The 27,430-nt window shown below is 56.4% G+C and overlaps 1 protein-coding gene across 4 annotated transcripts in view; it reads left to right on the forward strand.

The window, feature by feature from the left end:
* The window catches only part of RAB11FIP4 (RAB11 family interacting protein 4), a 120,030-nt gene extending 97,202 nt beyond the window's left edge, over positions 1–22,828 (forward strand). For all 4 annotated transcript variants that reach the window (XM_045488021.1, XM_045488022.1, XM_045488023.1 and 1 more), the window contains 12 exons: positions 10,062–10,291; positions 12,143–12,337; positions 12,883–13,017; positions 13,368–13,403; positions 14,600–14,699; positions 14,967–15,070; positions 16,243–16,383; positions 17,808–17,889; positions 18,371–18,508; positions 18,592–18,750; positions 19,790–19,933; positions 21,112–22,828. In XM_045488021.1, coding sequence (XP_045343977.1) covers positions 10,062–10,291; positions 12,143–12,337; positions 12,883–13,017; positions 13,368–13,403; positions 14,600–14,699; positions 14,967–15,070; positions 16,243–16,383; positions 17,808–17,889; positions 18,371–18,508; positions 18,592–18,750; positions 19,790–19,933; positions 21,112–21,228 — 1,581 coding nt within the window. In that variant the 3' untranslated portion in view covers positions 21,229–22,828. The remainder of the gene's footprint in view (positions 1–10,061; positions 10,292–12,142; positions 12,338–12,882; positions 13,018–13,367; positions 13,404–14,599; positions 14,700–14,966; positions 15,071–16,242; positions 16,384–17,807; positions 17,890–18,370; positions 18,509–18,591; positions 18,751–19,789; positions 19,934–21,111) is intronic.
* The last annotated feature ends 4,602 nt before the right edge of the window (positions 22,829–27,430 follow it).

The following is a 27,430-nucleotide window of genomic DNA, read 5'->3' on the forward strand; positions in this document are numbered from 1 at the left end:
AAATTAACTTTCTCACAGTTCTGGAGGCTAGCGTTCAAGTTCGAGACCAAGGTTTCGGCAGGCCTGGTTTCTTCTGAGGCCTCTCTCCTTGGCTTGCAGGTGACTGTCTTCTCCCTGTGTCTTCACGTGGTCCCTGTGGGCATGGGTGTCGGTGTGTCCTAATGTCTTCCTCCTCCTCCTCCTCCTCCTCCTCCTCCTCCTCCTCCTCCTCCTAAGGACACCGGTCAGATTGAATTAGGGCCCTCCCTTATGACCTCATTTTAATATAATTACCTTTTTAATTTTTTTTAATGTTAATTTTTGAGAGAGAGCAAGAGAGAGACAGAGCATGAGTGGGGAGGAGCAGAGAGAGAGAAAGACACAGAATCCAAAGCAGGCTCCAGGCTCTGAGCTGTCGGCACGGAGCCCGATGCGGGGCTCGAACCCACGAACCAAGAGATCATGACCTGAGCCGAAGTCGGATGCTTAACCGACTGAGCCACCCAGGTGCCCCATAATTACGTTTTTAAAGATCCTCTGTCCAAATGCAGCCACACTCTAAGGTACTGGGGTTGGGACTACACCATGTGAATTTGGGGGGTGATGGGACACAGTTCAGCCCATAACAGAAAGGTTCTCTGGAACCGTCCTGCAGGGGGAGGAGGGAGAGGAGTGTGAGCAGAGCCTGGCATGCGGGGAGAGAGCCCTGCGTGGAGGGGATGGGAGGCAGCTCTGCCTGTGGGCAAAGGCCCACTGTTGCCGATGGGCCTGTCGGGGTGGCTCTTGGCCACGTGCCGTATTCAGAAAAGGTTCCAGTGTTCTGACTCCTGTTTTATGTTCTAGAGCCTGAGCCACCATTGCCTCCTGATCTGATCATTTGGAACCCAGACTGTTCCTCTTCCAGTTCTTATTCTCGTGGGGTTTTGACCCTTGAGGTTCTGTCGGTTCACCGGGCTCCCTATTGCTGCTGCCTCTGCCTCTAGGATACAGCATTCTTTATGGCTTCACTTTTTCATCTTCTTTTTAAATAGCTAACTGTGTCAGAGATTTTACACTTTTCCTTAACCAGTTCAGCAAGTCTGGGGCAACTGTCTTTCGTGTTTTATGTACATTTCTTTCTGCCGACCTCCTGAAAAAAATAAGACCTGTGAGAACTGATTATGGGAAGCCATTGAGGGTGGGGCCTCCAAACCTGCATAACTCCCCAAGGTCTTGCCTTCAGCAGCCTTCAGCAGGGGTCCCCAGCACCCACTCTCAGCCCCCAAGGTTCCAGAGCCCACCTTACGGCCCCTCCAAAGGCCGCGACTCCATCGGCCACGCAAGAGGACCTCCATGGTGCCCCAGTCAGCCCCTGCAAGCAGGACGGAGCATCATGGAGCAGGACGGGAAGGAAGACCGTCCCAGTGAGGATTTGCACGCCCCAGTTACTCACCAGTGCTGCCACCACATTTGCTTTATCCCTGTGTGTAACTTCCCCGCCCCCCCAAACCACTTGAGAGGAAATTAGGCAACGCATTATCAAAATGCAGGGGTATTTCTTCTTAGCAAGCATAATTAGCAAGCATGATTCCCAAATATCACCCAATATGCAGTCCCTACCCTAGCTTCCATTTTGACCCCAGTAGGTCCTTTGTAGCTAGGTGGGTGTTTGCTTGTTTGAACTGGGATCTAATCAAGGCTAGCATTTAGTTTTTCTGTCTCTTGATAAATCTAAAACAGTGGTCCTCACGGGGTGGTCCTGGGACCAGCAGCATTACCCGAGAACGTGTTAGAAATGCACTTTTTACAAAAACCTGTTTCAGTCTATGGAAATGCAGACCCAGACCTACTGAATGAGAAACTCTGATTCAGCCCGAGTTAGCAATTCATCACCACCATACCCCCCCCCCCACACACACACACACGTACACACAATTCTGATGTACATTAAAGCCTAAGTACCACTGACCTCGGAAAATCCCTGTTCTCTTCTTTAGGACATTCTCTTTTTGAGACGATCAGGACAGCTAGCTGTCTTGTAGAAGTTGCCACATCCTGTCTGCCTGCTGTTTTTCTCTGTAGTGCTGTGTAACTTGTTCCTCTATCCTACATCTTCCTGTTTAGTAAAGGTTAGATCTTCAGACCCGATTAGAATGGAGTGTTTTGTTAAGACTACGTGAGCGGTGAGGCTGCCTCCTTCCTCTTGTATCACATCAGGAGGCCAGCGTCTGAGTGTTCCCAATTAGTGATGCGAGGTTTGATGCCTGCGTTAAAGTGACAATAGCCTACTTTCTCCATGATAGAGATGATGGGGAGGGGAGCGGTGTTTGGTAGTAATCTGGTGGGTGAATCTTCGGTGCTGTGCAAGCATCCCATTCCTCATGAACCTTCGACCTAGTGGTTTTTTTTCTGCAGTTGTTGGGTACAGTGTGCTGTTTGCGTCAGGTCTAGTTGGTGGGGTTCAAATCTTCTGTCTCCCTTCTCGTTCTTTTGTTTGCCTCCTCCATCAGTTACCAAGAGAGATGAATTAAAATCTCCAGCTTTATTCATTTCTTTATTTATTTATTTAAAAGTAAGCTCTACACCCAACGTGGGGCTGGAACTCACGACCCCGAGATCAAGAGTCGCACGCTCCAGGGACGGAACCACCCAGACGCCCCTTCCTTCTTTTACTTTTGACCTGCGTTCTCATGTTTAAATTTGTGTCTTGTAAATGGCACATAGCTGTTGTTTTTATCGAGTCTGACAGTATTTGTCTTTTAATAGTATGCTTTATCCCATTTTCATTTAATGCATCACTATGGTTAACAGCTTTGGTCTTTCTTTTCCTCCTTTTTTTCCTTCCTTTCAGATGACTTAAGCTTTCTTTTTTTTTTTTTTTTTTTTGTATGTTTATTTATTTTTGAGAGACAGACAGAGGGCAAGTGGGGGAGGGACAGAGAGAGAGAGAGAGGGAGACAGAGGATCCAAAGCACGCTGCACGCTGACAGCAGAGAGCCCGAAGTGGGGCTTGAGCTCGTGAACCCCCGTGAGATCATGACCTGAGCCGAAGTCGGATGCTCAGTTGACTGAGCCACCCAGATGCCCCAAGCATTTTTTTTATAACATTTTTTTCTCCATTAGATTTTGTAGTAATACGTTTTTATTCTTTAACCGCTAACATTTGACGTGCTCCAACATGTTATTGGGTTGGAAGTGGCAAGGTGGGGAAAGAGGGCCTGGAGTGTCTCTGGTGGAGTGCATCACCTCACTGTGAGGAGCCTTTCCAGCAGGGTCCCCAGTCTGGCGCAGAGCCTAAACAGGCCTGAAAACCAGATCTCGTTGGCCCTTCCCTCACCGCTGGGACTCAAGTGCCACCCATGCCCACAGATTGTCCCTAGGTGGACACGCAGAGCCAGAACGCCAGCTGCTTCATTTATAGTGAGAAGTGCGCTCTGGCAGTGAACTTGGGCAGTCCTTCTCTCCCCGTGCTCGGCAGGCTCCTGGATGTTTGCTATGATCAGAAGGGTGGTGGGTGAGCTTGGACACGGGGAGCTGGTTAGAAGGTCTGAATGGACGTTGAATGATCTCAAGCTCTGGTGCCCGCTAAGTTGGACCCCACAGCCCTTCGGACAGGCTGGACATGCGGGCCAGGAGACCAAACACCTCTGGCCGGTGCCTGGATGGACGCTGCCAAGGTCTGCTTTAGACCCTCCTTCCTGGCCCCTTCCTGGGGCAACACCAGATCCCTTAATGCTCAGTCCCTCTGCTTGGCCACCCTGCAGGAAATTTGCTTACCCCTGGTCTTAATCTAGCTGCCAGGGGGCTATCAGACCTCCTTGCTTCTGAATTTTTCTGGGAGCTACCTCATGCCCTCTCTTTCTCTTGCACTCCTGTGACACTACCTTAGCAGTAGCATTGGTTGTGGGGAGGAGGTGTGAGATTGGGAAGAGAGACAGCTCAAGGGTTACAATTAAAAACATCAAGAAGAGGGGCGCCTGGGTGGCTCAGTCGGTTAAGCGTCCGACTTCGGCTCAGGTCACGATCTCACGATCTGTGAGTTCGAGCCCTGCTTCGGGCTCTGTGCTGACAGCTCAGGGCCTGGAGCCTGCTTCCGATTCTATGTCTCCCTCTCTCTCTCTGCCCCTCCCCACTCGTGTGTGCATGCACGCTCTCTCTCTCTCTCTCTCAAAAATAAATAAAACATTTTTTTAAAAAATGGAAAAGAGGGCCACATGAGCTTCCATGCCCATTCCGCTGTTTTGGCGTGTGCAGTAGAGAACTCCCTATCTGACTGCCTTTGCTTCATGCAAATGGCATGTGAGTTCTTGAGAAACATGGGTGGGCATGACTTTCTCTTTCTCTTCTCAGTACCAGCCTGAGGTTCCACAGCCAGTGGGGGGTCAGATCCGGGACTGAACCAAGTCTGCCTGAGAGCCCCAGTCTCTTTATCCGTAATGCTGGGTGACTTAGACCCTCCCTCGAGGGGCTGATGTGAGAATCAGACCCTCTTAGCATTTCCCACTTGAGACAGATGAGCTCCCGAGGAAGCCCCAGTTGTCACTCTTGTCCCCTTCCTGGATCTGCAGGCCCGTGTTAGGTTAAAGTAGTTTTTGGAAGGTCTACGCTGAGATCTGCCCCTGAAGGCTCCTGTGCCAGGAGTGGCCAACCCAGTTAGAGCTGGTCTGGAGCTGCTGGTGGTAGGAGGGTTCCGGAGGTGGATCCAGGGGCTACTGGCCGGGAGGAGAGAGCCTGAAAGCTGCCTTGGCTGCCACCACTACAGAGGGATGGTTCCTGGCCACTCTCTGATCTGGCCCCTGGGTATGGGGACATGGCGGTCTGTCCTGTCTTCTTGGCTTTGGCCTCCCCCACCTGTGTGGGCAGCTTGGGCTACAGAGCTTTTATCTGACAGTATGCAGTCAGTCCCCAGGGCTGGCCAAGAAGGGCGATAAATGAACTCTAATAGCTTGGTGGCCTGGTGCCCCCATGCCTGCCCTTGACCTTGTTGGGGATGAGCTGGGGCCTCGTATCTGAGCCGTTATTTCTGTTCAGAAGTTGAGGCTTAGGCACCAGCCTTGCTGCGTGGATACTCCCCTCCCCCTTTATTCCCACCCTTGTCCCTTGACTGGCATCTGAGTAACCCTTTGTTGAGCCAGAATCTTATCAGCCGCTGATGAGCACCGGCCTCCCTCCGGCAGAGCCAGGCCTGGCTTCAGTGCGGGCGTTGGCAGCCACAGGCAGGAGGTGGGCACAGCCTGGATTGCTTACTAATCTCTGCTGCTGCCATGCCTGATGGGTGGCTGAGCCGCAGTGGGGGGTAGGGGATCCCAGTCCAGGTAAGCCCACCCCTTCCCTCTGGACCTGGGGGCATCGGCATCTACAAGTTGGCTCCTTAATCTTTTGCCTGTGGGGCCCAGCGAGAGCTCGAGCAGGCCTGTCACTTCCCGGGCCGTGGGCTGGCTGGGATTATGAGGAGGGATTTCATCCCCGGCCCAGCCCCACTGCACGAGGCTTGGTTTGTGTCCACCCCCCGCCCAGTGCCTTCCTGCAGTGGGGTTCCACGTGTGCCCGCTGGTGCCTGGCTGCGAGGGAAGCTGGGAGGTGCCCGCCCAAGCTATTTTTACCCAGCCCTGTCCCCACGGAGCTGTTCTTTGGCTCTAAGTTACTGCCTGGGCCACTGCCGGGGCTGGGGGTGGATGTGCCCCAGCCTCCTGGACTCCCTCGCCTGCGCAGTGTCTCATCCTAACGCGTGTTAAAGCATGTAATTAATGTGCAGAGAAACCTTCCAAGAGCATACACAGAAGATGGCCCTGGGGGTGGGAGGGAGGGCGCAGAAAGAAAGAGGCACCTGCAGCTCAGGCTTCCAGAAGCTGAACCCAGCCTGCCTCCACTCAGTGTGCCCCTGGGGGTCAAAGCGATAGGCTCCTGGGGCTGCACGGGCCCACAGGAGCACCCCTGCTTGTCTCCTCTCAACCAGAATAGCTCAGATTTGTTGACCATCTTCCGTGTGTGCTGAGCACACGTCCTAACTCATTTCCTGACCATCGTGAACTCCGTCAGTAGACGAGGAAACCGAGGCACCGAGAAGTAAACCTAAGGTTGCAGAGCTTAGTGGTGGAGCCGAGATTTGAACCCAGTCGGTGCACCTCCAGAGCTCATTCCCAGCGCCCCTCTGCCCGCTCTCTTCTTTGCCACGAACCCGGCACCCGTGAGGTACGAGGCCTCGTTCTGCATTCTCTATGGCGATCCTGCCGGGCAGGCATTTCTACCCATCTGTAGATGAGGCTCAGAAGTCGAACGACTTCTCCAGGGTCACACGGCCGGCCAGCGGCCACGTCGGATGGGCACCCACGCCTCGAGGTCGCCGTGGGTGGGCTCTCCCCAACTGACCGTTCTGCAGGGCAGTTCGTTTCCACAAGTAGTTGCTGATCGCCTGCCATGTGCTCGCTGCGGTGCTGCCTGTTGGGGGTTCAGGTGCTCTCATCCCCACGGTTACTACCATAGGGTCCCTTCTTACGGGGAGTGTGGAGTGGGGCCTCTCGGGCCCGTGCCCTCTGTGCACTAGCCGCCAGGAGAATGGAGTAGTGATGTGTGTGGCTTGGAGGGAGCATCCCCTGAGGGCCGGGTGGGTGACGGGCAGGACCAAACGACGTCATCGTGTCCAGGCCCTGCCGCGCCGCCTTCTGGAAGTGTGGACGGTGGGCACCGGAGGCCCCTCTGAGGTGGGGATGCCCTCTCCCGCCGTCGGTCCTTTTCACCAGCTGTTGAATTCGGCCTGGGCCGACTTCCTACAGAGGAAGGGGTGACTTTAGGGCCTGCTGCTGCCACTGGAGAGGGGCCCCACAGGCAGGCTGGGTGCCTCCCGGCTCCCACTTCCAGCCAGGGGCCAGCTGCATCCAGTCCCAGCTGGAGACAGGGTGGGGACGTGGAGGGGGACACTGGTGATACCGACCTGCCCTGCCAAAGCAGCTGCCTAGGGCGTGTTTTCCCAGCCTCCGGCCTCTCCGATCTCTCCAGAAACCCCTGGTTTTGGGTAAATCCCCAGGCCCAGCTTCTTGAGGAGGGCATACCGCCTAGTCTCCAAGCCAGTGAGGGGTCACACCTTCTAGCACCTGCTCCCGCTTTGCCTCTCTTCCTGAGGTGTTCGGGATCAGAGCAGGCTGTCCCCACTTCCAGGGGCACCCCTCCCAGGCCCGGTGCTATACCTAGCCCTTCCCCAGAGGGCCCAGAGGAATGGGAGCAGGGTCAGGATGTTCCCAGGGGAGTAGCAGGGGTGCCATGGCCCCTTTTGTCCGGGACAGATGCCAAACCAGTACTGTCCCAGACCAACCAGGGTATAGCTTTTCCGATAGCTGGTCTTTATGTTACTTGAATGTAGAAGAAAGCTACTAGAAATGGTTTTGAGGTTCTAGAAATCGTAACTTGCCTTGGGCAAACAGTGAAAAGGTGTCAGCGTGGGGAGGCAGCTGATTTTACAAGGCTGGCATGTTGAGAGAGCGCGTGTAGCGAGGGGTGGCTGAGGGCCCTGACGTGGCATGTCAGGAGACTGGCTTCGGGTCACAGCAGGGCCTCCTGCAGCGGGGAAGCTCCAGGGCAGCCCCCTCGCTCGCTGAGCCTCACCTTCCCCATGCGTCAGGCTAAGCCTGTAAACCCTCGATCCCTGCCCTCTGCACCTCCTGGAGCTCTCCCGGGGCTGCCGTCCGAGCCGGACGGGGGTATGTGTGGGAGACAGACCAGATCCTTCGACAAGTACAAAAGGCCAGACAGATGTGGACTCTGCTCGATCAGAGGGTAAAACTATGCCTGAGGAAGTGGTGGCCTTATTGGGAGGGAGTGACCTCTGTGGGGGCCTCCAAGCTGCCTCCTGCCCCACCTGTGGCTGAGACAGGCCCCTCTTTTCTCTTGGCCCAGCTGTCAAGAGGGGGATGTTGCTCTGGGACATCAGGTGGGAGGAGGCCGTGGTCCGCACTTCCGTGTGGTGAGTTGGGTGCCTCTGGGCAGAGTGCCTGGCAGAAACTGGGCCTCCGTATCTCCGTGTCCAAGGGGACAAACATGAGTTAGCCAGAGGCCAAGCCGGACGCCTGAGGAGCATGGCTCCCGGTCTCTACTTGGTGCCCTGCCTGCCTCAAGCCTCTGCTCGGTGGGCAGCAGCCTCCTCAGGACCCCTGCTGGCGGGGCTATGAGGACAGCATGGGCACTGGCGGCTCCCGGTCCAGTCCTGCCCTGCCCCTCTCTCTGGCGGGGCCCCGGGTAAGTCACCTCACGTATGAGAGGGGAAAGGAGACCCAACTCCTAGGGCTGTGAGGACCGGAAGTGGCCGAGGGCTCCTGTAAGCCACAAGGCAGGCGTTCCCAGCGAGTGCGAACCCTCCCCTGCCCTTGTGGCTGGGAAGGCAGAAAGCTTGCAGGTGAGGGAACAGAGCACGGCCCTCCTCGGTGGGCGTCTCCCTCCTGCCTGGCGTCTCTCCCAGTTTCCACGCGCTGAGCCGAGGAGTCTCCTGCTGTGGGTCGGAAGTGGGCAGTACGTGGGGACTGCAGCAGGTGGAATGCCTGGGCTTGGAGCGTGGGTTGCATGACTGATAGATGGAATCGAGCGTGTGGTGGTCGGAGGTAGGTGGGGCGACCTCCGCCTCCTGGCCTAGAAGACTCCTGGCAGGTGACTCTCTGAGCCTCCATGTCCTCGTTGGTAAAGTGGGGCTAAGAATCGCTATCCCGAAGAGCTGTCCTAAGCCCAGATAAGATTACATATTCACTGTCCGCTCTGCCTCCGGAACTTGGTGGCTGCTCGGGAAACGTTGGCTTCCCTTTGTTGCTGCTGGGATGCAGCCTCGGGCTTGCGGACGGAGAGCTTGCTTCGGGTGCAGGATCCGACGCGGTCGGGAGCCCTGTGGGATTGGGTTGGTGACATTCAGGTGGAAAGGGCCGTGTGAACACGAGGGTAGTTTTAATGACGCAGCCCCTCGGCCTCCACAGCCAGGGGGGCCTGCCTGCCTGGTGCCGGCTTTATTAGTGCAGCCGGTGCTCCGCCCGAGTCCTGGGACAGGTGGGAGCCAGGCTCATTAACTGCCATCTATTCTTGGGCCAGGGTGTCTACAGCAGCAGGTGACGGCACACTTCTCAGTGGGCACAGCCAAGCCTGCCGCTGACCACCTTCCTTGGATGTCCCCAATCCTGTTCTTGTCTGGGGTGCCTGGGGGCTTTTCACAGCCTCTGTTACCGTTCCCCTGGCTGCAGTCCCGGGGCCACAGGGAGTACCTTCAACGCGGGCCACGCGGAAGATCCTTGGGAGCAGTTTGACCTCTCGGACAGGAGCAGGTGGAAGCAGTGCCCCCTCAGAGGCGGCGGCCCCGAGGGTGGTTTGCAGAGCGCTGCCTCTCATAACCTAGAAGGTGATTTTGGCAAAAGTTCAGGCGGGTCTTTATCTCGTGCTGGCGTGGTGCTGGGCGGTGTGCTAGGCACCGGGGACCCACCCCTGCTCGGAACTGAAGGGCTCTGTGTCCTTGCTCCTCAGCACGGCCGTGGCAGGGCCAAGGCACGCTGTCCTTCCCCGGCTGGTGCCACGTTGAGGTCCTACCCCGTGACACAGTGATCCTGTAGGATTCCACGGTCATTCTCAGTTTACCGAGAGAAGCGAGGTTCATGGAGGTGATCTGACGTGCCCAGAGTCCTGGAGGGCAGGTTCCGTGGTGCGCGGATATCCCTCTATCCCGCTGCATCAAACTCCGCTAGGTCGGGGTTGTCGTTCTTGGTAGCCGTTCATTGTGGCTGTGCCCTTAACTCAGTCACGAAGCCATCTGGCTCCTTGTGCAGGCTGTGATGGGGACCCCGACGAGCAAGCTGTCCAGGTGTCCTGAGCAACGTAGCCAGCCCAGCTGTGGCTCTTCTCCACGGATGGCTGTCCCCAGTGGTGCTGGCTCCTCACTGGGCTCTCATGAGGCAGCTGCTGTGAGAGGCCCAAGATGAATCACCTGCCGGGTATTCTTATTCTCAAGGACCTGAGGTCTGGACCTGCCTGTGTCCCAGTCCCTGCCATCCCTGGCCCTGCCGACATCCTCGCGGTCTGATGAGGCACACTGAGCCCCCCGGGGAGCCAGCCTCACTCACTTTGTCCTCTGTCTTTCCCAGGGCAGCGAGGTGCCAGGCCCTACCTTTGCTGATGGCGAGCTCCTCCCCAGGGACCCCAGCTTCTTTCCCGAGGACGAGGAGGAGGCTATGACGCTGGCCCCACCTGAGGGCCCCCCGGAGTCAGACATGGACAGCCCCATGGAGAGCATGCAGAGCCTGGAGGGGTCGGTTGGGAGTCCTGCCGAGGAGAAGGACGGAGGGCTTGGGGGCCTGTTCCTGCCGGAGGACAAGTGAGTTAAAACTGTCTGGAGCCCCACATACAGGAAGGTGGTGGTCATGGCCAACCCAGAGATTTGGAGAGGGAGGAGAGCGGTTCTAGTATCAGTTGAACCATATGAAATTGTCGATTCTTAAGCATTTTTGACCTTCAAAAAAAAAAAAGCAATTTCCTATACATTTTTGCAGGGCAGAGCTTCTCAGGCTCCAGTGGAGTCTGAGTCAGGCTGGGAGTCAGGCTGTTCTCGGTGGGGTCTTTGGAGTAGTTCATCCATTTTGCTTCCTGGGAGCAGTGTGACAGCCGTACTGTGACCAGCCACCAAGGACAGCTGGTCAGGGACCACAGACCCGTTGTCCTTTTGGCTGACCATTTGCCACTTGATCGTACACATTGTTCTTTGGGACCAGTCGCCAGGAGGTGGCCGGCAGGGGACGCTGAGGGTTTTAATAAAATGTATGGGAGAAAGAGCTGGAATGTGATGAATCCATCCCAAGGTGCTGAGGAGCCTGAGGGCAGATGAATGAGTTCAACAACAACAGGGTGGCGATACCAGCAGACTTGGTACCAGCAGACTTGCTCGTTAGTGCCCTGTCATCAACACTGTGATTCTCAGATAGAGACCAGGACTGCTCAAGGGCACGGTGGGAGAATTACGGCCTTACCCGCTTCCCTGCTTCTTGTCCCCAGTTTAAGTTGCCCAGTTTTGAGCTCAGAGGCTCAGTACGTCAGAGAAACCCTCATTTCTGAGTAGCGATACGTAGACCTGACCTCACAACCACTGACGGGAAGACCTGTTTTGGCAGGTGACAAGCAGTGCTCAGTTCTCGGGTTGTGGACAGGGCTCAGCCAGCCCTGGACACTGTCACAGGCCACACCGTGGGTCACCCATGAGAGGCCTAGGGTCTCCGACCCATGTTCTCTGCGGTGAGTCTCTGCTATAAACTGGGAGAAGAGCCTCATCTAGTAGCTCGTTGTTACTTATTTTAAAACTTCCATTTCTTACTAGAATGCAAGCCAATTAAACAGAGCTTGGAAAAGGTAGGAAAGGAAGAATGGCAGGGGGGGGGCGGGGGGAGTAACTCACTTACAGTCCCACCACCCAAACCCAAGCTCTGTTACCATGTAAATACTTTTATGTCCTACTTTTCCTTATTTTGTATCAACCTTTCCTTTCTGTATTTAAATTTTATATCCAACTTTATATTAGTTTTTCCCATATTGCTAGTATTTTTTGCAGACCTTTCAACAATTAGATAACCCATAATTTGATATTTACTAATATATATTATAATTTTACAACTGTAACTTAATCATTTAATTAGCTAATATTAGCAATATAGAATATATAATTTTATATTATACGTCTACTATAACTTAAAAAAAATTTTTTTTAACACTTGTTTATTTTTTGAGAGACAGAGACAGAGCATGAACGGGGAAGGAGCAGAGAGAGAGGGAGACACAGAATCTGAAGCAGGCTCGCAGGGCTCAAATTCCCAAACCGTGAGATCGTGACCTGAGCCAACGTGGGACGCTTAACCGACTAAGCCACCCAGGAGGCCCCATATACTATGACTTACTATAACTTATTCTAATTTGATGTAGGGAAACCATTCAGTTGTAAGCAATGTTTTGTTGCTGTAGAGAAGCATCGGTTTGCGCATCTCTTGTGCAGAAACTGTTTCTGTGGTGAGACGCTTCCCTTAGGATGAGGTCCCCAAAGTGCACTTGCCAGGTCAGAAAGCACACACTCGGGCTTCTGATCTCTGTGGCACCGGTTGACCTCCAGAAAGGCTGGTCGGTTTCCCCGGCACAGGCTGTGGACGGGGCTGTGTTAACAGACAGCCCTTCTGTTAACACCCAGGTCCCTGGGCCATGCCCCATCCATGACCACGTCGGACCTCTCCACACACTCCACCACCTCGCTTATCAGCAACGAGGAGCAGTTTGAAGACTATGGAGAGGGGGACGACGTGGACTGTGCCCCCAGCAGCCCCTGCCCCGATGACGAGACCAGGACCAACGTTTACTCAGACCTGGGATCTTCAGTGTCTTCCAGGTGGCCCTGTGGTCTGGAATGGCAATTTGGGGCCCGGGAAAAGCGGCCGGACAGCCAAACCTCATCAGGGGCGGGTCAGAGGGCAGAGTCCTAAGCTCCCTGGGGTCTGCTCCTGGAGCTTGGGGGTGCTGCCTTTGCACCCTGATTGGAGGTTCTAGAGTTCCTCCCGCCTCCTTCTGGCTTGGGGAAGAAACAGAATTAGCCCACCTGGGAGGCTGCAGACTCAGGGGTGTGTGCTGTCTTGCTTCCTAGAACCTCGGTGTCGAAGGGTCCTTCTAGGTGACCTACTGTGATACCTTCCCCCACACCTAGTCATTACTCACTCTGACGTTAGCTCTCCATCGCCTTGTCTGTGAAATGGGTACTGTTCATTGGCCTTTCCTCTGAGAGTATCGAGGGAGGGAGGATCTGTTGCTGTATTTCCACTCCCTCTGCCCCTAAGCGCACACACAAAAGGTTCCCCGGCCTTGGGGAACCCAGTCACGTAAGGGTGGGGTAGGGCACCAGATTGGACAGCAGAGGTTGATTTCTGTCTCCCGAATCAGTGCGGGGCAGACACCCAGGAAAATGCGGCATGCCTACAACAGCGAATTGCTGGATGTTTACTGCTCTCAGTGCTGTAAGAAGATCAACCTGCTGAATGACCTGGAAGCCCGACTGAAAAACCTGAAGGCCAACAGGTGAGGCCCCCGGGACCCAGCAGAGGGATGGGCGGCCAGGGCTGGGGGTGGGGGGTGGGTCCAGAGGGGGAAGCGGCAGGCAAGGCGGCCCCACTCTGTCTTGGCAAGTGAGGGCCCTGTCAGGGTGGGATTGAACTTAGGGGGCTTGCATTTTTCTGCAAGAGGAAACTCAGGGTGCTTCTACTGAGGACTGAGCTGATTAGTGAATTCCCTGCAGCGGGCGGGACAAAGCCCTGTCGTGCACCTACTGGTATCTTGCAGCCAAGGCAGAGTAAAGAGTGGACTAGAGCCCCCTCTGTTCAATGACTGTTTTCTCTCTCCCTCTCCCTACTGCACCCCCACCCCTGCAGCCCTAACCGGAAGATCTCTAGCACGGCCTTTGGACGGTAAGACCCCCCACCTTGGGAGGAGGGGTGGAATACTGTCTCCCTTTCCATGCGGGCAGCCCAGACCCAGCCAGTGCCCGGTGCCCTGCGCGTGCTCAATGCACAGAGGGAAACAGAGACCCCCAGGAGTGCAGGCAGAGCAACCAGACCTCTACTTCTGACAGGGAGGGGCTGCCCTTGCCCCTTGTGGCAGTGGAGGAGTCGGCCTCTCCAAACCCTTAGCTGTTTCCGCTCCAGGCAGGTGCACCAGGGAGGCCCCGAGAGACCCGGCGCGTCTCACGGCTGTTGGTGCCCTGCCCCGCACCCTGGAGCCGGCAGCTGTACCAGCAGATCCTGGGGATCCCGCTGACCGAGACTGGGCACGAGTGTGCCCCGTTGGATCTGGTCACTTTGCTCTGGGTTAAATCCTCCCAGCTAACTTCCGGGGACTTCCAGGCTCCCGCTCTGGATCTCGGGATCCAGGTTCTCGTGCACGCTGGCCCTGGTCCACTCCCAGGGCCCTGGGAGCTGCCAGCAAGTGCCCAGACTCTGGCTCGAGAGCAGGAGTGGGACGGGACAGGCCCTGGGTAGAGACCTGGCTGCTGCCCGGCAGGGAGCGGGAAGGGGGAGCCTCACCGTGGTAGCTGGGTTTGCCTCCGGCAAGTCTTTACCCATTTGCAGACCCACCCAACCCCCTGCCCTGCACAGTCTGGGTGGGTCTCCTTCCCGTCCCCAGGGTCCCCAGAGATGCATCGGGAGCCGGTTTGGTGGAGGAATTGAGTCTTGCTGGGTGGCCTCAGGAGGCCAGGACCCTCTGCCAGGACCGTGGAGCCAGTCTACCTGCAGTGGCTGGTTTTGCAGCTGGAGGGAGGTGGTCGGGGGCTCATGTGCCCACTCTGGTCACTGGGTAGTTACTGGCTCGAACACCGGCATGAAAAGGGTGCTGAGGCAGCAGGCCAGAGCCGTGATGGATTGCCAGGGACTCTGGAGGGGTGTAGCGGCCCCTCCACTGGCCTCTGAGCTGGGTGACCTCTTGAGTTCAGAGGTCAGGCAACTCTTCTCCCCTGACTGGGTGAGGACAGCCTCCTTGGAGGGGTGCCTGGCCTTCTCCCCAAGATACTGGGTGCTCTCAGCCCATAGCCCAGTGTGGACCCCAGGCCCTGGAGGGCTGGCCTCTGCAGCTACCTCCCCCCTCCTCCCTCCCCCCTCCCCCACAGGCAGCTCATGCACAGCAGCAACTTCAGTAGCAGTGACGGTAGCACTGAGGACCTGTTCCGAGACAGCATTGACTCCTGTGACAACGACATCACGGAGAAGGTGGGTCCTGAGTGGGTGGAGGACAGGCTTAATGTGTGCGTGCTCCCCGGGGGTCGTGGGGAGCCCCCCAGCAGCTATCTGGGGACTCGGGAGACAGAGACCCTGTCCTTGCCCAGGAGTTGGGGGTAGGTGGCCCCGATAATGCGGACACATACGCTTGTGGACCCTCACGCTCACCAAACATGGCTTCTGTCCCACGGTCTCTAGCTTCTCGGTCCTGTGGACTCCGAGGTTTCCTCCACCCCCACCTCTGCCTCCCTCTTGCAGGTGAGCTTCCTGGAAAAAAAAGTGACAGAACTGGAGAATGACAGCCTGACCAATGGGGACCTGAAGAGCAAGCTGAAGCAGGAGAACACACAGCTCGTGCACAGGTCGGGGGCTGGGGGGCTGGGGCCCCGGCCGTGACTCGGGAACGGGCTTGGGGAGGGCCCTGAGAAAAGCTGGGGGAGGTGAACTGCACATCTTGTCCTTCCTCTCCGAGAGGCTGTGATGTGTCAGCCCCTTGCTACATGGCTGTGCCCATGCAGGACGCACAGGAAGACTGGTCTCTGGGGACTCAGAAACAGGTCGGAGCTTGACCTTGACCCCCATGTCTGCAGCCCCAGGGTGGGTGTAAGGCAGGAGTTGGGATCCACTCCCGTATTTCTCTGTCCTACACTGATGAGAGTCTGACACCCCCCCACCCCCCACCCCGTTTCCGGGGACAAGCTCCGCAGAGAGAGACGCTGGTGTGAGTCGGGCTCGCACGTGCTGCTAGCGGAAGGGTCCGGGCATCACTGCCCCTCCTCCCGATGGGGGCCCGCTGACCCTGGCTGCAGTGAGGTAGTGCATGTAGCATGTAGTTGTCCTCACGGGGTGGCATGAGATTTGGTAAACTGATCCCCGCCCGGGGTCTGGCCCTCAACCTTGTAGGGCCCAAAGATGGGTTCTGGAACACCCCAGAAGGGTAGCCTCCTGGAGGGACTGTTCCCAGTGAAATGTGCCCAGACTGATAGGCCAGCTAGGCTGCCAGTGGTGGGGTTAGAGCGTGCCCGGTGGGACCTGGCCCCTTCCTGGGTCTTGAATGTTCAGGGCCCCTATCCATGGACATGCGTGGTTTTGGAGTCAAGGTGCCCAGTAGCTGAATTACTGGTCAGAGGGGTAGGGACCAGGGAGGAGGAGAGTGGGAAGAGAAGCCAAGGCCCGAGGGCTGCTTCACGCAGCCGTGCCGAGGCCTGCCGTCCCTCCCCGCGCCTGGCTGGGAATGCCGCCTTCTCCGTGCAGCCTCGCTCCCCTCTGGGCCGACCGCCAGGTGCCCCCCTCCCCACCCTCGCCCCGTGGCGTGCGTGGCTCGTACACGTCTCCTTACGTGCTGTGGCATCCGCGTTCATCTGTCAGGGAAGCTGCTGACCCACAGGTCTGGCAAACACATTGCCACTTCCCGCAGCAGGGCTACGACGGAGCCAGGGTCTCGGGGCCTCCCGTAGCCAGGGGCGGGGGCGGGGCGGGAAGACACCATGAGAGCTGGCCCTGGACTGGGGCGCGCGCCCCTCTGTCTTCTCAGGGTGCACGAGCTGGAGGAGATGGTGAAAGATCAGGAGACCATGGCCGAGCAGGCCCTGGAGGAGGAGGCGCGGCGGCACCGCGAGGCCTACGGCAAGCTGGAGAGAGAGAAGAGCACGGAGATCGAGCTGCTCAACACCAGGTGGGTGCCTGCTGGGGACGGGGCCGCCTCGGAGGCGCCCTCCACTCCCGGTCCAGGCCCTTGGGACAGGCACCGTCCCCATGGTATGGATCGGAAAACAGCCTGAAGAAAAGCCCCCTGTTGTAACAGTTCTCCTCTTGATACCTGAACACCTGGACATGCTTGCTGGGAAGTATGTAAAAGAACCTTCTGGTAGCATTATTTCTACTAGGTACAACTGGAGACAGCTCACAAGTCTGTCAACAAGAGGATAGGTTAAAAAACTGTGGTCTTGCCCCTATTCCTGGGTTGGGTCTAATGTCCGGGCTAGGAGCTCCCCCTGCTGTCAGAGTCTCCTTGACCTTGAACACCTGGGTGCACCGACCCTGGGCCCCTGGGGCCAACGTAAATGGAAAAGCAGGACCCGGTTTCTTTTGGGCTTCTGGGCCGCAGGTATAGCTGCTGGAACCTGAGGCCGGTAGGGAGAGGAGTATTGACCTGGGAATCTGGGTTGCTTACCCTTTAGCTCCATGACTTTGGACACCCTGTGTCATTTTCTGGGCCTCAGTTTCCCCATCTGTCAGTCCTCCCTCCCAGCCCCACAGAATGACCGTGAAGGCAGGTGGGTTGCTGCACATCAGAACAGTACACACAGGTGAAGACTGTGGTGTCCCAGGGCTGCCCTCCCTGATGACCCAGGCCAGGGAGGCCACTGGGAAGCTACCTAGGCCCCTGGCAGAGAGAGCAGTGGAGCCATCACTCTAGGAAGGAAGTAACAAGTGTGAAGGAGAGGGAATGTTCGGCAGGAATCGGTGGCAGAAATGACCCTGTGCTGTTCCGGTGCCACTGACAGCCCAACTCACCTGCCCTCTTCTCAGGTCATTTAAAACGACCTGGGTACCTGGGCTGTGTCTCCTCATGGGATCCTGTTAGGACAGCCCCCTCTGGACACTAACACAGAGGACGATGACCTGTGGATGTCACAGGCAGCTGCGGGGAGGGCCGAGCGAAGAGCCTGGGAGAGACACTGGGGGGAGAAAGAAAAGCAAACGCTGTCATTGCTTTCCAAGCGGGAGGGACCTGCCACCACCAGCCACAGGAGGACCTTCTCTTTGTTTAGCAGAAATACATCCTCCGTGTTGTTTCAGGCTCTAAGGACACATGTGAAAAAGAATCCTATGTTCTTACTCACAAATGAGTGTTTCCTTTTATCACAAACAGAAGGATGGTAATTCGGTGTCCTTCCCAGTTTGCCTTGGATGACAGGAAGCTCGAAGCTGTATTACCCATCTGGAACAACTAGTCATATTCTCTCTCTCTCTCTCTCTCTCTCTCTTGCTTTCTGGTATCTTCCCTCCTCCGGGAAGCAGAGAATCGCTGTAGACTGTCCATCCGTTGTAAGATAACCTCCGTTTCGGACGTGTTTGTCTTTCTCCTTTTCCCAGGGTGCAGCAATTAGAGGAGGAAAACACTGAGCTCAGAACAACAGTGACCCGGCTCAAGTCACAAACAGAGAAGCTGGATGAGGTGAGCAGCAGGCCTAGGAGTGTCCCTCAGGTTTCGATCTTGAGCTGAAGCCACAGAGGCGGTGTTGGCCACAAAGGCCTCTAGTTGCTAGTTTGCCCTAACAACAACAACAACAAAATAAAATATGAATAGTAATTTGTCTTGCTATGTTTCTGATTTTCCAAACTTTTTTTACAGCGAATATAATTTTTTATATAATGGGGGGAAGTAATAATAAAAAAGAGAGAAGGAGGTTAGCTTTTGTTTGGCCGCACCTTTGAGTCAGGTTTTATCTGGCACCATCGAAGGGCTTCAGAGGCCTGTGTTTCTAGAATCCTAAGGGACCCGGCTGTTTCTTTAAGCCGTGACTCGAGGGCTGTGTTCAGGGGGGCTGGTCGGACTGCCCGCCTGTCCAGGTGGCTGACCCGGAGCCCCCCGACGTCCCTGGGGTGTAGCGAGCCTCTCTGGGCACCGTCCTCCCTGACCCAGTCCCCCGATCCAGGAGCGGCAGCGCATGTGTGACCGGCTGGAGGACACCAGCCTGCGGCTCAAAGATGAGACGGACCTGTACAAGCGCGTGACGGACAAGCTGCGGCAGAACCGCCTTGAGTTCCAAAAGGAACGGGAGGCGACGCAGGAGGTGGGTCCCAGGCCGGAGGGCACCGGGCACCGGGGCTCCCTCCCGTGGCCGCGCTCCCGCCAACCAGCCCCTCCCCCACGCAGCTCATCGAGGACTTGCGGAAGGAGCTAGAGCACCTGCAGATGTACAAGCTGGACTGCGAGCGGCCAGGCCGGGGACGCAGCTCGTCCTCTGGCCTGGGCGAGTTCAATGCCAGGGCCCGCGAGGTGGAGCTGGAGCATGAGGTCAAGCGGCTCAAGCAGGTGGGCCCCGCTGGCCGGGTCTCCCGCATGGGGCCCCAAGCTGCAGCGGCACCTTCCCACACCCCTTCCTGTCTGCTCCTCTCAACGTCCCTGCCCGGTGGGGCTGCCCGTCCCCACCCCACAGCTCAGGCAAGGCAGCTCACCTCTAGGCCACGCTTGATGCGGATCCCGGGGTCTCTCCTTGGAGTCCACACAAAGAAGCAGACCCCACTCTGCTGTCCTTGCCGATGGAGTGGAGGAGGAGACTATCCAGCCATGGATGAGGGTCTGCTGTGTTGGGTCCTCCCAGAAGCAGACCCGGATCCCAAGGTTCCATTTCAAATGGTTCCCGGGAGCACTCCCCTGATGGGGGAGTTGGGGGAAGTGGGATCAGGAGGGGCAGGGACCAAGGGAGGGTGTGATGGTGAGTGAAGCCCCCTGTTCAGCCCAGCCCGACATTCGGGGGTGGGAAACTACTCTAGAAAGTCTACTCCTGCTGGCTTCACCAGCATCCCACAGCGATCCGAAAACCCCAGCCCTTTCTCCTGCATGAGGGCACCAAGTCCCAGGTGTGCGGTTAGTTAGGAGACTTTAGGCAAAAGCTAGCACGTGGTGCTGGCACGTGGGGTGTGGGCAGGGCCCTGTGAGGCCACCTGTACTCAGGAAGAGTTCCCACAGAGCAGGATTCCTGAACCTCGCTACAGGAGGAGACTGGATCCAGCCTTGCAGCCCGGGGACCCCAAAGTATCAGGAGCTCCTCCTCTGGCTCACTCACCCCAGGGAGGAAAGCGTGGCCAGGAGCCCTGCCCTTATCTGGAAACTTCGTTCCCCTGAGTGGGCCCATAACTCTTCCTCAGGACCCCGTGACCTCCCAGGACCCAGCCCTTCCCCCAAAGCCTGGCAGAGGCCACATCACCTATGGGTGTCTTTGAGCTGGCCATGACACACACCTGAGAGGAGGGTCCCGGTGGCAGTCAGGAGACGGTGAATGCAAAGAAATGGGTTCTGCTGGGTTCTGGATGCTTCTGGGAGCTGATGTTGCCTTTGTCCCACTCCACAGGAGAATCATAAGCTGCGGGACCAGAATGATGACTTGAATGGACAGATCTTGAGCCTCAGCCTCTATGAAGCAAAGAACCTCTTTGCCACCCAGACCAAAGCCCAGTCTCTGGCCGCAGAAATAGACACGGCCTCTCGCGATGAGGTAATGTGCCCTCTCATTCTTGCTTGGGAGCCTCGGCCGCTCCTCTGCAAGTCCTGTCCCGCACCCTTGTGCTGTGATGATAAGTCCCAGGCTACCCCGAGCAGGGGAAGCAGACCAGGGCCTGTGAGGGTCCCCGTCTGCAGCCACCTGAGTGGCCGTGCAGAGCGGTGAGGGAGTTAGAGCAGTTCTGACTTCCTGCATGTGCTGGGGAGGAAGCTCTGGGAACAGAGTGGAGTTTGAGTCTTTGCTCTACCAGAAACATGCCAAAATGGCCAGCTGATCAACATGTCTCTGTCAGCCCGTAGTGCAGGAGAAGCTAGAACCCCTCTGCCTCAAGCCAAGAGGGGAAAGACACTAGTGTTTCTTGAGCACCTGATTGTAGTGTGTCTTCATCTTCTGCCAACTCAAAGACTTCCTGGACATTTCCGTGTTACAGATTGGGAGGCTAGGACACAAGATCACCCAACTTGTGGAGGGAGAAGGACCCAGGTCTCCAGAACCAAAGTCCGTTCTGCCCCACCACCCCACACCAGGGTGTGCTTCTAAAAGATCAGGCCTCCAAAATACCCTGGTTACATTTGAACATGAATCATAAGACAGTCACTGAACCCTTTATCCTGTGCTTAGGACACAGAGCTAAGTGCTGACCCCTAGCCTCGGGGGACTCCCAGGTGAGCTGGTTACCAGCCTCCAGTCTGGGGGCAGAGGTGGCATTTCAGTGACCTAAAGGACACATCGGGAATGGACCTGCACAGGGGCAATGGCAGGGTCGGGGTGGTGAGGGGACCGTTTCAGGTAGAGGAAACAGCTAGAAGCCTTACAAGTCTTAGGGCCCTGGGACTCTGGATGTCATTCTTGATTGCAAATGCCTTTAGCCAGTGTTTTCAGCCTGTACCGAGCAGTTGCTCATACTTGGGTCCCTCCACAGACCAGTTGGATCAGAATCCCTGGGGGCGGGGCCTGGGCATAAGCATATCTCACACACCTTACTATGAGCTGTCACTGCTCTCGCTGGTTTCTGGCACCCAAGTGCTGAGGTTGGTCTGGGGGCCTGCCTTGCCCAGGTGTCCCGAGCCCCTCTGTCCCGGGCCCTGGCTCATCACAAGCTGGGGATCCAGGTTCCACCTGCACTCCAGCCCGGGCCCGGCCTCTGACCTGCCTCTCCCGTTCCCCCCCAGCTCATGGAAGCCCTGAAGGAACAGGAGGAGATCAACTTCCGGCTGAGGCAGTACATGGACAAGATTATCCTTGCCATCCTGGACCACAACCCCTCCATCCTTGAGATCAAACACTGAGACGAGGGCTGGCTGCAGAGCGGCCTCGGGACCCTCCCAGCCCTGGACCCTGGGACCAAGGCGCAGACCCCACTTGAGGATGCAGCCCAAGCCAGGCCACACACACACACACACACACACACACACACTGTAAACATCTCTGGCCACCATGTCCTGTGTACTGATGCGTATGTGGGGAAGCCGCTCACACAGCAAGGGGTGAGCGTGGGGCTGTGAGTGTCATCTACACAGTTACTGCCCGTGCACTTTGCAGTCCCCTTGCAAGAGCGGATGGTCCTGGAGGGTGGGAGGGGCAAGGTCTGCTATCAGGAGTTACTGTAATAACAAGAGCTGGAAGACTGTGTTTCAGGTACTGGATGAAAATGATTCTACCTCTGGGGATAAGGATTTAAAGATGCTCTAGTGAGACAGGCTCTTTTCACCCCACCTCTGTTCCCTCTGGGAGTGGGAGCAAAATTATGGTCTTTCCCAGGGGTTCGAATGCCTAACGGCCACATCCTCCGCAGCCTCTTTGGCCACCTTTCAAGCCTAGGTGCTCAGGCTCAGAGAGGAGGAAGGGGCCCTCCCAGAGCCCCTCCCTGGCCAGCAGCCCCTGTGATGCCTGTGCATGGGGTGTCCCGAGGACTCAGGCTCGCAGGAGAGCTGGCATGGGGCAGCCTTCGTTTGAGAAGCTCTTGGTATTTTGGGGGTTTCCTGTACACTTCCCCATCCCTGTCTGCCTGCCTGCCTCTTCCTTTCCGGCTTGGTTGTTTTTTGGTTTTTATTTTAGAGAGAGAGTGCGAGTCGGGGAGAGGCGCAGGGTCGAAGGGGGGGTGGGGGCGGAGAGAGAGAGAGAGAGAATGAATCTTAAGCAGGCTCCACACTCAGCATGGAGCCCGACGCCAGGCTCAATCCCACAACCCAGGGATCATGACCTGAGCTGAAATCAAGAGTTGGATGCTCAACCGACTGAGCTACCCAGGCGCCCCTCTTTCTGTTTTATTGTGAAGACCATGAAAAATGAGTGGTATTTAACTTGAGTGTAAAATGAAGGGAATAAAAGGGGGTGGGGAGTGGGGGCCAGGGGTGTCTAAGGCACGTGTTGGCATTGGGTGACAAAGACCTTAGTTCCAGGGAGGAGCGTGGTCCCATTCCAGTCTGTTCCCTCCCCGTGGGCTGCATTTCACGAGAAGCATGGATGGCCAGTCCGCAGGCGGGGAGTGGGCCTTGCTTACCTGCTCCTGTTCTCCACACAACCCGGTGATGGCAGGCCTCAGGTTTGGAGTTTGGGATTCTGAGCTCTGGGCTTGACTCAGCTGGGTAGCGAGGCCCCCGCATCCCGCCTTTTGGAAACTCTCCTATTCAGTTCTCAGCCAGGAGAGGTGTGCTGGTGAGAGACACGGGTGGGGAGATCACAGGGAAACCTTCATCCTCCGTCCTTGTGACACATGGTGGAAATTCTGTCTCTGGATTTTTTTTTTTTTCTCTCTCTCTCTGGATTTTTAACGTGATCTTTTGTTGTAGGCAGCTGGTACTTTGAGTTTTCCAGTTTGTCTCAGTTTTATATGGCTTGTGATTCGTTTTGTTAATCCACACATATATAAACATGTATGCTCTTGGTTTTTTTTCCCCTGCAGTTTGTTTTCTTCAGCAATTCTAGTGTAAGAAGGAAAGTTCAGGCATGTTGGGGAGGGGCAAGAAGGGGTGTATGCAGAGAAGTGGGGGCAGGAGAGGGTGAAGAGGGGATCGGGGACTTGGGATATATGTTCCCTGTTCACGAAGGCAGGGCTGTGGCCACCACCCATCTTCATTCCATTCCAGTCAACTTTTGCTTCTGTTGGATTTTGTGATTTCTTTTGAAGTATAAGTGTGGGGTTTGTTTCATGCTGCAGATAACAGGGCTGCGTTGGTCTGATCCAGGCCTTTGGGGGTCACCCGCCGCAGGAAGACTAGGGCAGGGGGTCTCTCGACCCCCGAGGGTGCTGGTCTCCTTGGGCTCCTCCAGGGGTCTGAGAAGCAGCAGCAGTGGAAAGAAGGCATGAGGAGTGAGTCTCTTGAAAATTTGCTAATGGCCCCCAATTAAAGGAAAGAAAAGAAGACGTATCAGGACTTGGCTTTGGTCTGGATTTGACACCAGGAGGAGTCCTACAGAGGCCAGCCAGACCAAGGTCCTGGGCTGTGGGAGACTCCCCCCAGGGATGAGCATTTTATATGTAAAACTTTATATGCTCTTTAGCTGCTTTGATCTGGAATTCCAAAGAAGGGCCCAGAGGCCCGGGTTACACAGTCACACGGTCACTAGGCGGGAAGGAATTTCTGCCTTGGTGTAAAGGGGCGGAAAAAGCGGTCTGCCAGCAACATTCTGCCACCTCCTCCCTGAAGGGGGCGCCATGGGAGCGGCCTCCCTGAGGACGCCTCGTCTGAAAGGCCCCAAGGGACCTGGTGCTGTGCCTGGGGTCTCTGGAAAAAGGGCGGACTTTAAAATGAGACTAAACTCCACGTAACCCAGGTCTCGAGTTAAATCCAACCATCTTCAGCCAGAGTACGTCTCATAAAACCCAGACCGTCTAATTGGCTCTCAACGATCATGTAGCGTCTTTAACTGCTCTTCCCTGCTTGAAAGCTCGCCAGTGGGGGGCACATGCCCCAAGGGTCCCAGCCCCATGGGCCCTGCGAGGCACCGGCGGGGCAGACCCTGCCCCCTTCCAGTGTTTCCCCCTACTTTGTGTGTGGTCTGGTAGAGCGTTACACTCTTCTCCCTCTCCGTACGGGGGGCCGCTAGGTAGCATGCATGGTGCCCAGCCCAGTGTGCATTTCAGGCAAACAAAACAGAACTCGTAGGAGAAGTGTGTTCCCTGCAATGCCTGGAACATACTTAAAATGGAGAGAGTTTTAAAATTCTGATAACTGGGTGGAATCCACAGAGGTTCTGACTTCGTTGGTGTGGAGCGTGGCCGCCGAGGCACCGGAATGTTTGAACAACTCCCCAGCTGACTGTAATTTAACTGGGTGCCCCTATGTGGGTTTTGTTTTTTGCTTTCGCTGAACCCGGCCACCTTACCAAGTAGGGATTAGTAGTAACCTGTCCAAAGTTTAGAGGTGTTGCGGGGGCGTGGAGAGGGGTTTCTGCAACAGATTCACATTTTACTCAGCAGTTGGCTATCCTTACATTCAGTTGGAAACCAGACAAAATTTGCTGAATTGGCAAGTGAGGGTTATATACAGTATCTAATAGAAAAGGAGGTACTCTCTGGCTTAGCTAGGCCTTATTCTGTGGGGAAGTATAAGAAATAAAGTTCTAGTAGAAAAAATTTTTTTAATTTTGAATTGGCCAAGTTACACAAATTATTATGTTTTTTATTAGAGAGCAGGGGAGATGGGCAGAGGGAGAGAACGAGAGAATCTTAAGCAGGCTCTACACTCAGCATACAGCCCGACTCGGGGCTCGATCGCATGGCTCGTGACCTGAGCTGAAATCAAGAGTCTGACCTTCAACCGACTGAGCCACCCAGGCACCTGTAGAGAGAGAGAGAGAGAGAGAGAGAGAGAGACACACACACACACACACACACACACACACACACACACACACAACACACTTTTTAATTTGTAGATTCTCTAAGAATGGCCAGAGGGAAATTCCTTTACCTTGACTTTGTTTCTGACCTGTTACCAACACAGAGCTCAAGAATCTCCGAAAGCACTTGGACCTGAAACAGTGGTTTTCAACTTGGGTTGTGCATTGAAATCACCTAGGGAGATATAAAAACTTCCGCCTGAGCTGAACCCTGCCCCTCCTCCCATCTCTGCCCCCAGATTCCAGTGTAATTGGTGTAGGTGTGGCCCGGGCACGCAAATGTTGAAAGAGCTCCCCAGGTGACACTGATGGGTAGCCCCAGGTTGAGACCCCTGCCCTAGAGGGTTGCTAGCCAAGGGTAGAGGAAACGGGTAGAGTTGGTCGTTGGTCGTCAGGTTGGTTAATCCAGGTACTGCGTTAACATTAGGGTGTCAGTGGCTTTGATGGATGGTGAGAAGCCAGGAGACCCCTCGCCCCAGGATGGGAGGCCAGGTCCCTTCAGGAACTGGTGTGCCCTGCTGTTCTCGTCACCCTGGGGGTTAGCACACCTGAGCGGGCAAGTCTCTGTCAGGTGCCCGTGGGGTCAGGCGCGGGCCCATTCTGGAGTTGGGGTAGACCAGAGTCAAGGGTCGGGTCGGGGAGGGGCTGTCCCCCGGAAGGCAGCCTCCTACTTGCACAGCTGAGCAGGAGGGGACACTGGCTTTGTGGGTTTTGCCTCTGACCTGTTTTCAGGCTGGGTGGATGAGGGTCACCCCAGCGTCTCCACTTTCAGCACCCAAACCAGCACACCCCGGCCCACGTCCAGGAGGCTCCAGGCGCTGGTCTGCTGGATCATCTGATTCCTGACCCAGCCAGGTCCCGGTGGTCAGGAGGGCACAGTGCGGGCGCTTTGGTTCCACCGAGGGACTTAATGGCCGGCAGAAACTGCAGCGGCCAGTGGGGACTGGTGGCTCAGGGCGAAACTAAGGCCGCTTTTTGTGCTGTGGGCACGTGTGTTTAATGCATTAGCAAACTTACCAGGGGAAGTTTGGGAACGGTCGCCACGCCAAGAAAATGACTGTTCGCCTGGCACGACCACAGCGACTCTTTGAAAGGGCTGAGGAGGGTTTGGGGCTGAGGGCTTCAGTGCTGGCATCCTCCCTGGCCGGTCCTCCTTGGGGACGGAGGTCAGTCCCTGTAGGGCGATGCTTCAGGCTGGTGGAGACCAAGGCCCATCTGCTGAGGGGCCTCAGGCCAGAAGGGCCAAGTACCCCCTGGTGACTTCAGGCAAGTTCCTTCTGTTGACCTTAGGGACCTTCAGGTCCTCCGTCCTGCTCTGAATCTGTGCGCAAAAGGTCAGGGAGCAGGAGAGGCTGGCACCACGGGCCAGCCCGAGCTGCGTGGCAGCACAGCTCTAAGGCCCTTGTGCCACCCACCTGAGAACATAGGCTGCTTTCTGGAAAGGTTGGTTTCTGAAAGCATAGACCCTTGCGAAGCGGTCTGACTTTGGTGCTCCGACCTTGTAGGCTCCTCCTCCTTCCTTGTGACTGTAACCCGCCATCTGCCCCCGCAGCCACCGCAGGAGGGTGGCTGAGAATGGCGGGAGTTAAGTGCTGTTGCCCCGGGGGGGGGGGGGGGACCGCACCTCCTACCGGGACCCTCTGCTTTGCTGTGCTGCACAGGCTGTGTTTTGTCTGCATGGTTTGGGGTCGCTGTCGTGCCTTTTTTCTTCCCTGTCACCACTGTACAGGATTTGCCATGTCCTCACTGCCCCTTTTCTACATCCTCGTGTTTACCCTGGTCCTTCCCGAGCCCTGTAAATGTGTACATAGCGTCCCACTTGGCGTCCACGGGGTCTGCTCCCAGGCCAGGCCTCCCAGCACGTTCTTCCACACGCGCCTCCAGGTTGCTCGCTCAGCCGTGCAGATTTGGTAACTTTGTACAGAACTCTTTTCATTATGGTCTTAAGCTCCGAGGGCTCGCAGTCCCTCGTCCAGCCTGCAGCTAGTTTAGAAGCCTTGCACACCAGAAAAGGGTCACTTTGTGTAAAGCACCTTCTCCCACAAACGTCTTCCCGTTTTGGTGTCAGTATTTATAGAAAGCAGAGCGCACCTTTCTAACTGTGGGGTTTGGCCCAGGGCCCCCACAGGGACGTCATGGGTCTGCGGCAGCACCCCTGGCCCCCAGAGGAAGCTCCAGCTGTGTGTGGCTCCCGGTGCTTGGCACTGGGCTGGGTTCAAGACCACCACCATCTGGTGTCTCGAACAGCTTTGGAACTCCCAAGTGGGCAGAAGAGGCTCCTCGCTGCTGCCCCGGCCTGCCATTAACTGCCGAGCTCTTCCTCATCTGCCCGAGGTGCTCAGACCCGAGTGCCATTAATTCCCCGACTGCTGACCGGACTCACTCGCCCACGGCCTGCTGGCTCCCTCCGTCCTGGCCTTTCCTGCTTCCTTGGCTGGGCCTCCGGGGGCCCAGATGGAAGAAGCTACATGTATGGCCTCGTGCCCAGGGGTTTGTTAGACGGCTTTGACTCTGGGATTCCCCTTGGGTCTCGCCCCAGGAGCCTCCCTCTGGAAGCAGGCTCATCTCCGGAGCTGGGGTGAGACCACTTCCAGGCCCCAAGGCGGGGAGAGGGGTGAGGCCCAAGGCTGCTTCCCAGGGCCCCAA

This window comes from Leopardus geoffroyi, chromosome E1 (genome assembly GCF_018350155.1).
Source record: "Leopardus geoffroyi isolate Oge1 chromosome E1, O.geoffroyi_Oge1_pat1.0, whole genome shotgun sequence".
Lineage (NCBI taxonomy): Eukaryota > Metazoa > Chordata > Mammalia > Carnivora > Felidae > Leopardus > Leopardus geoffroyi.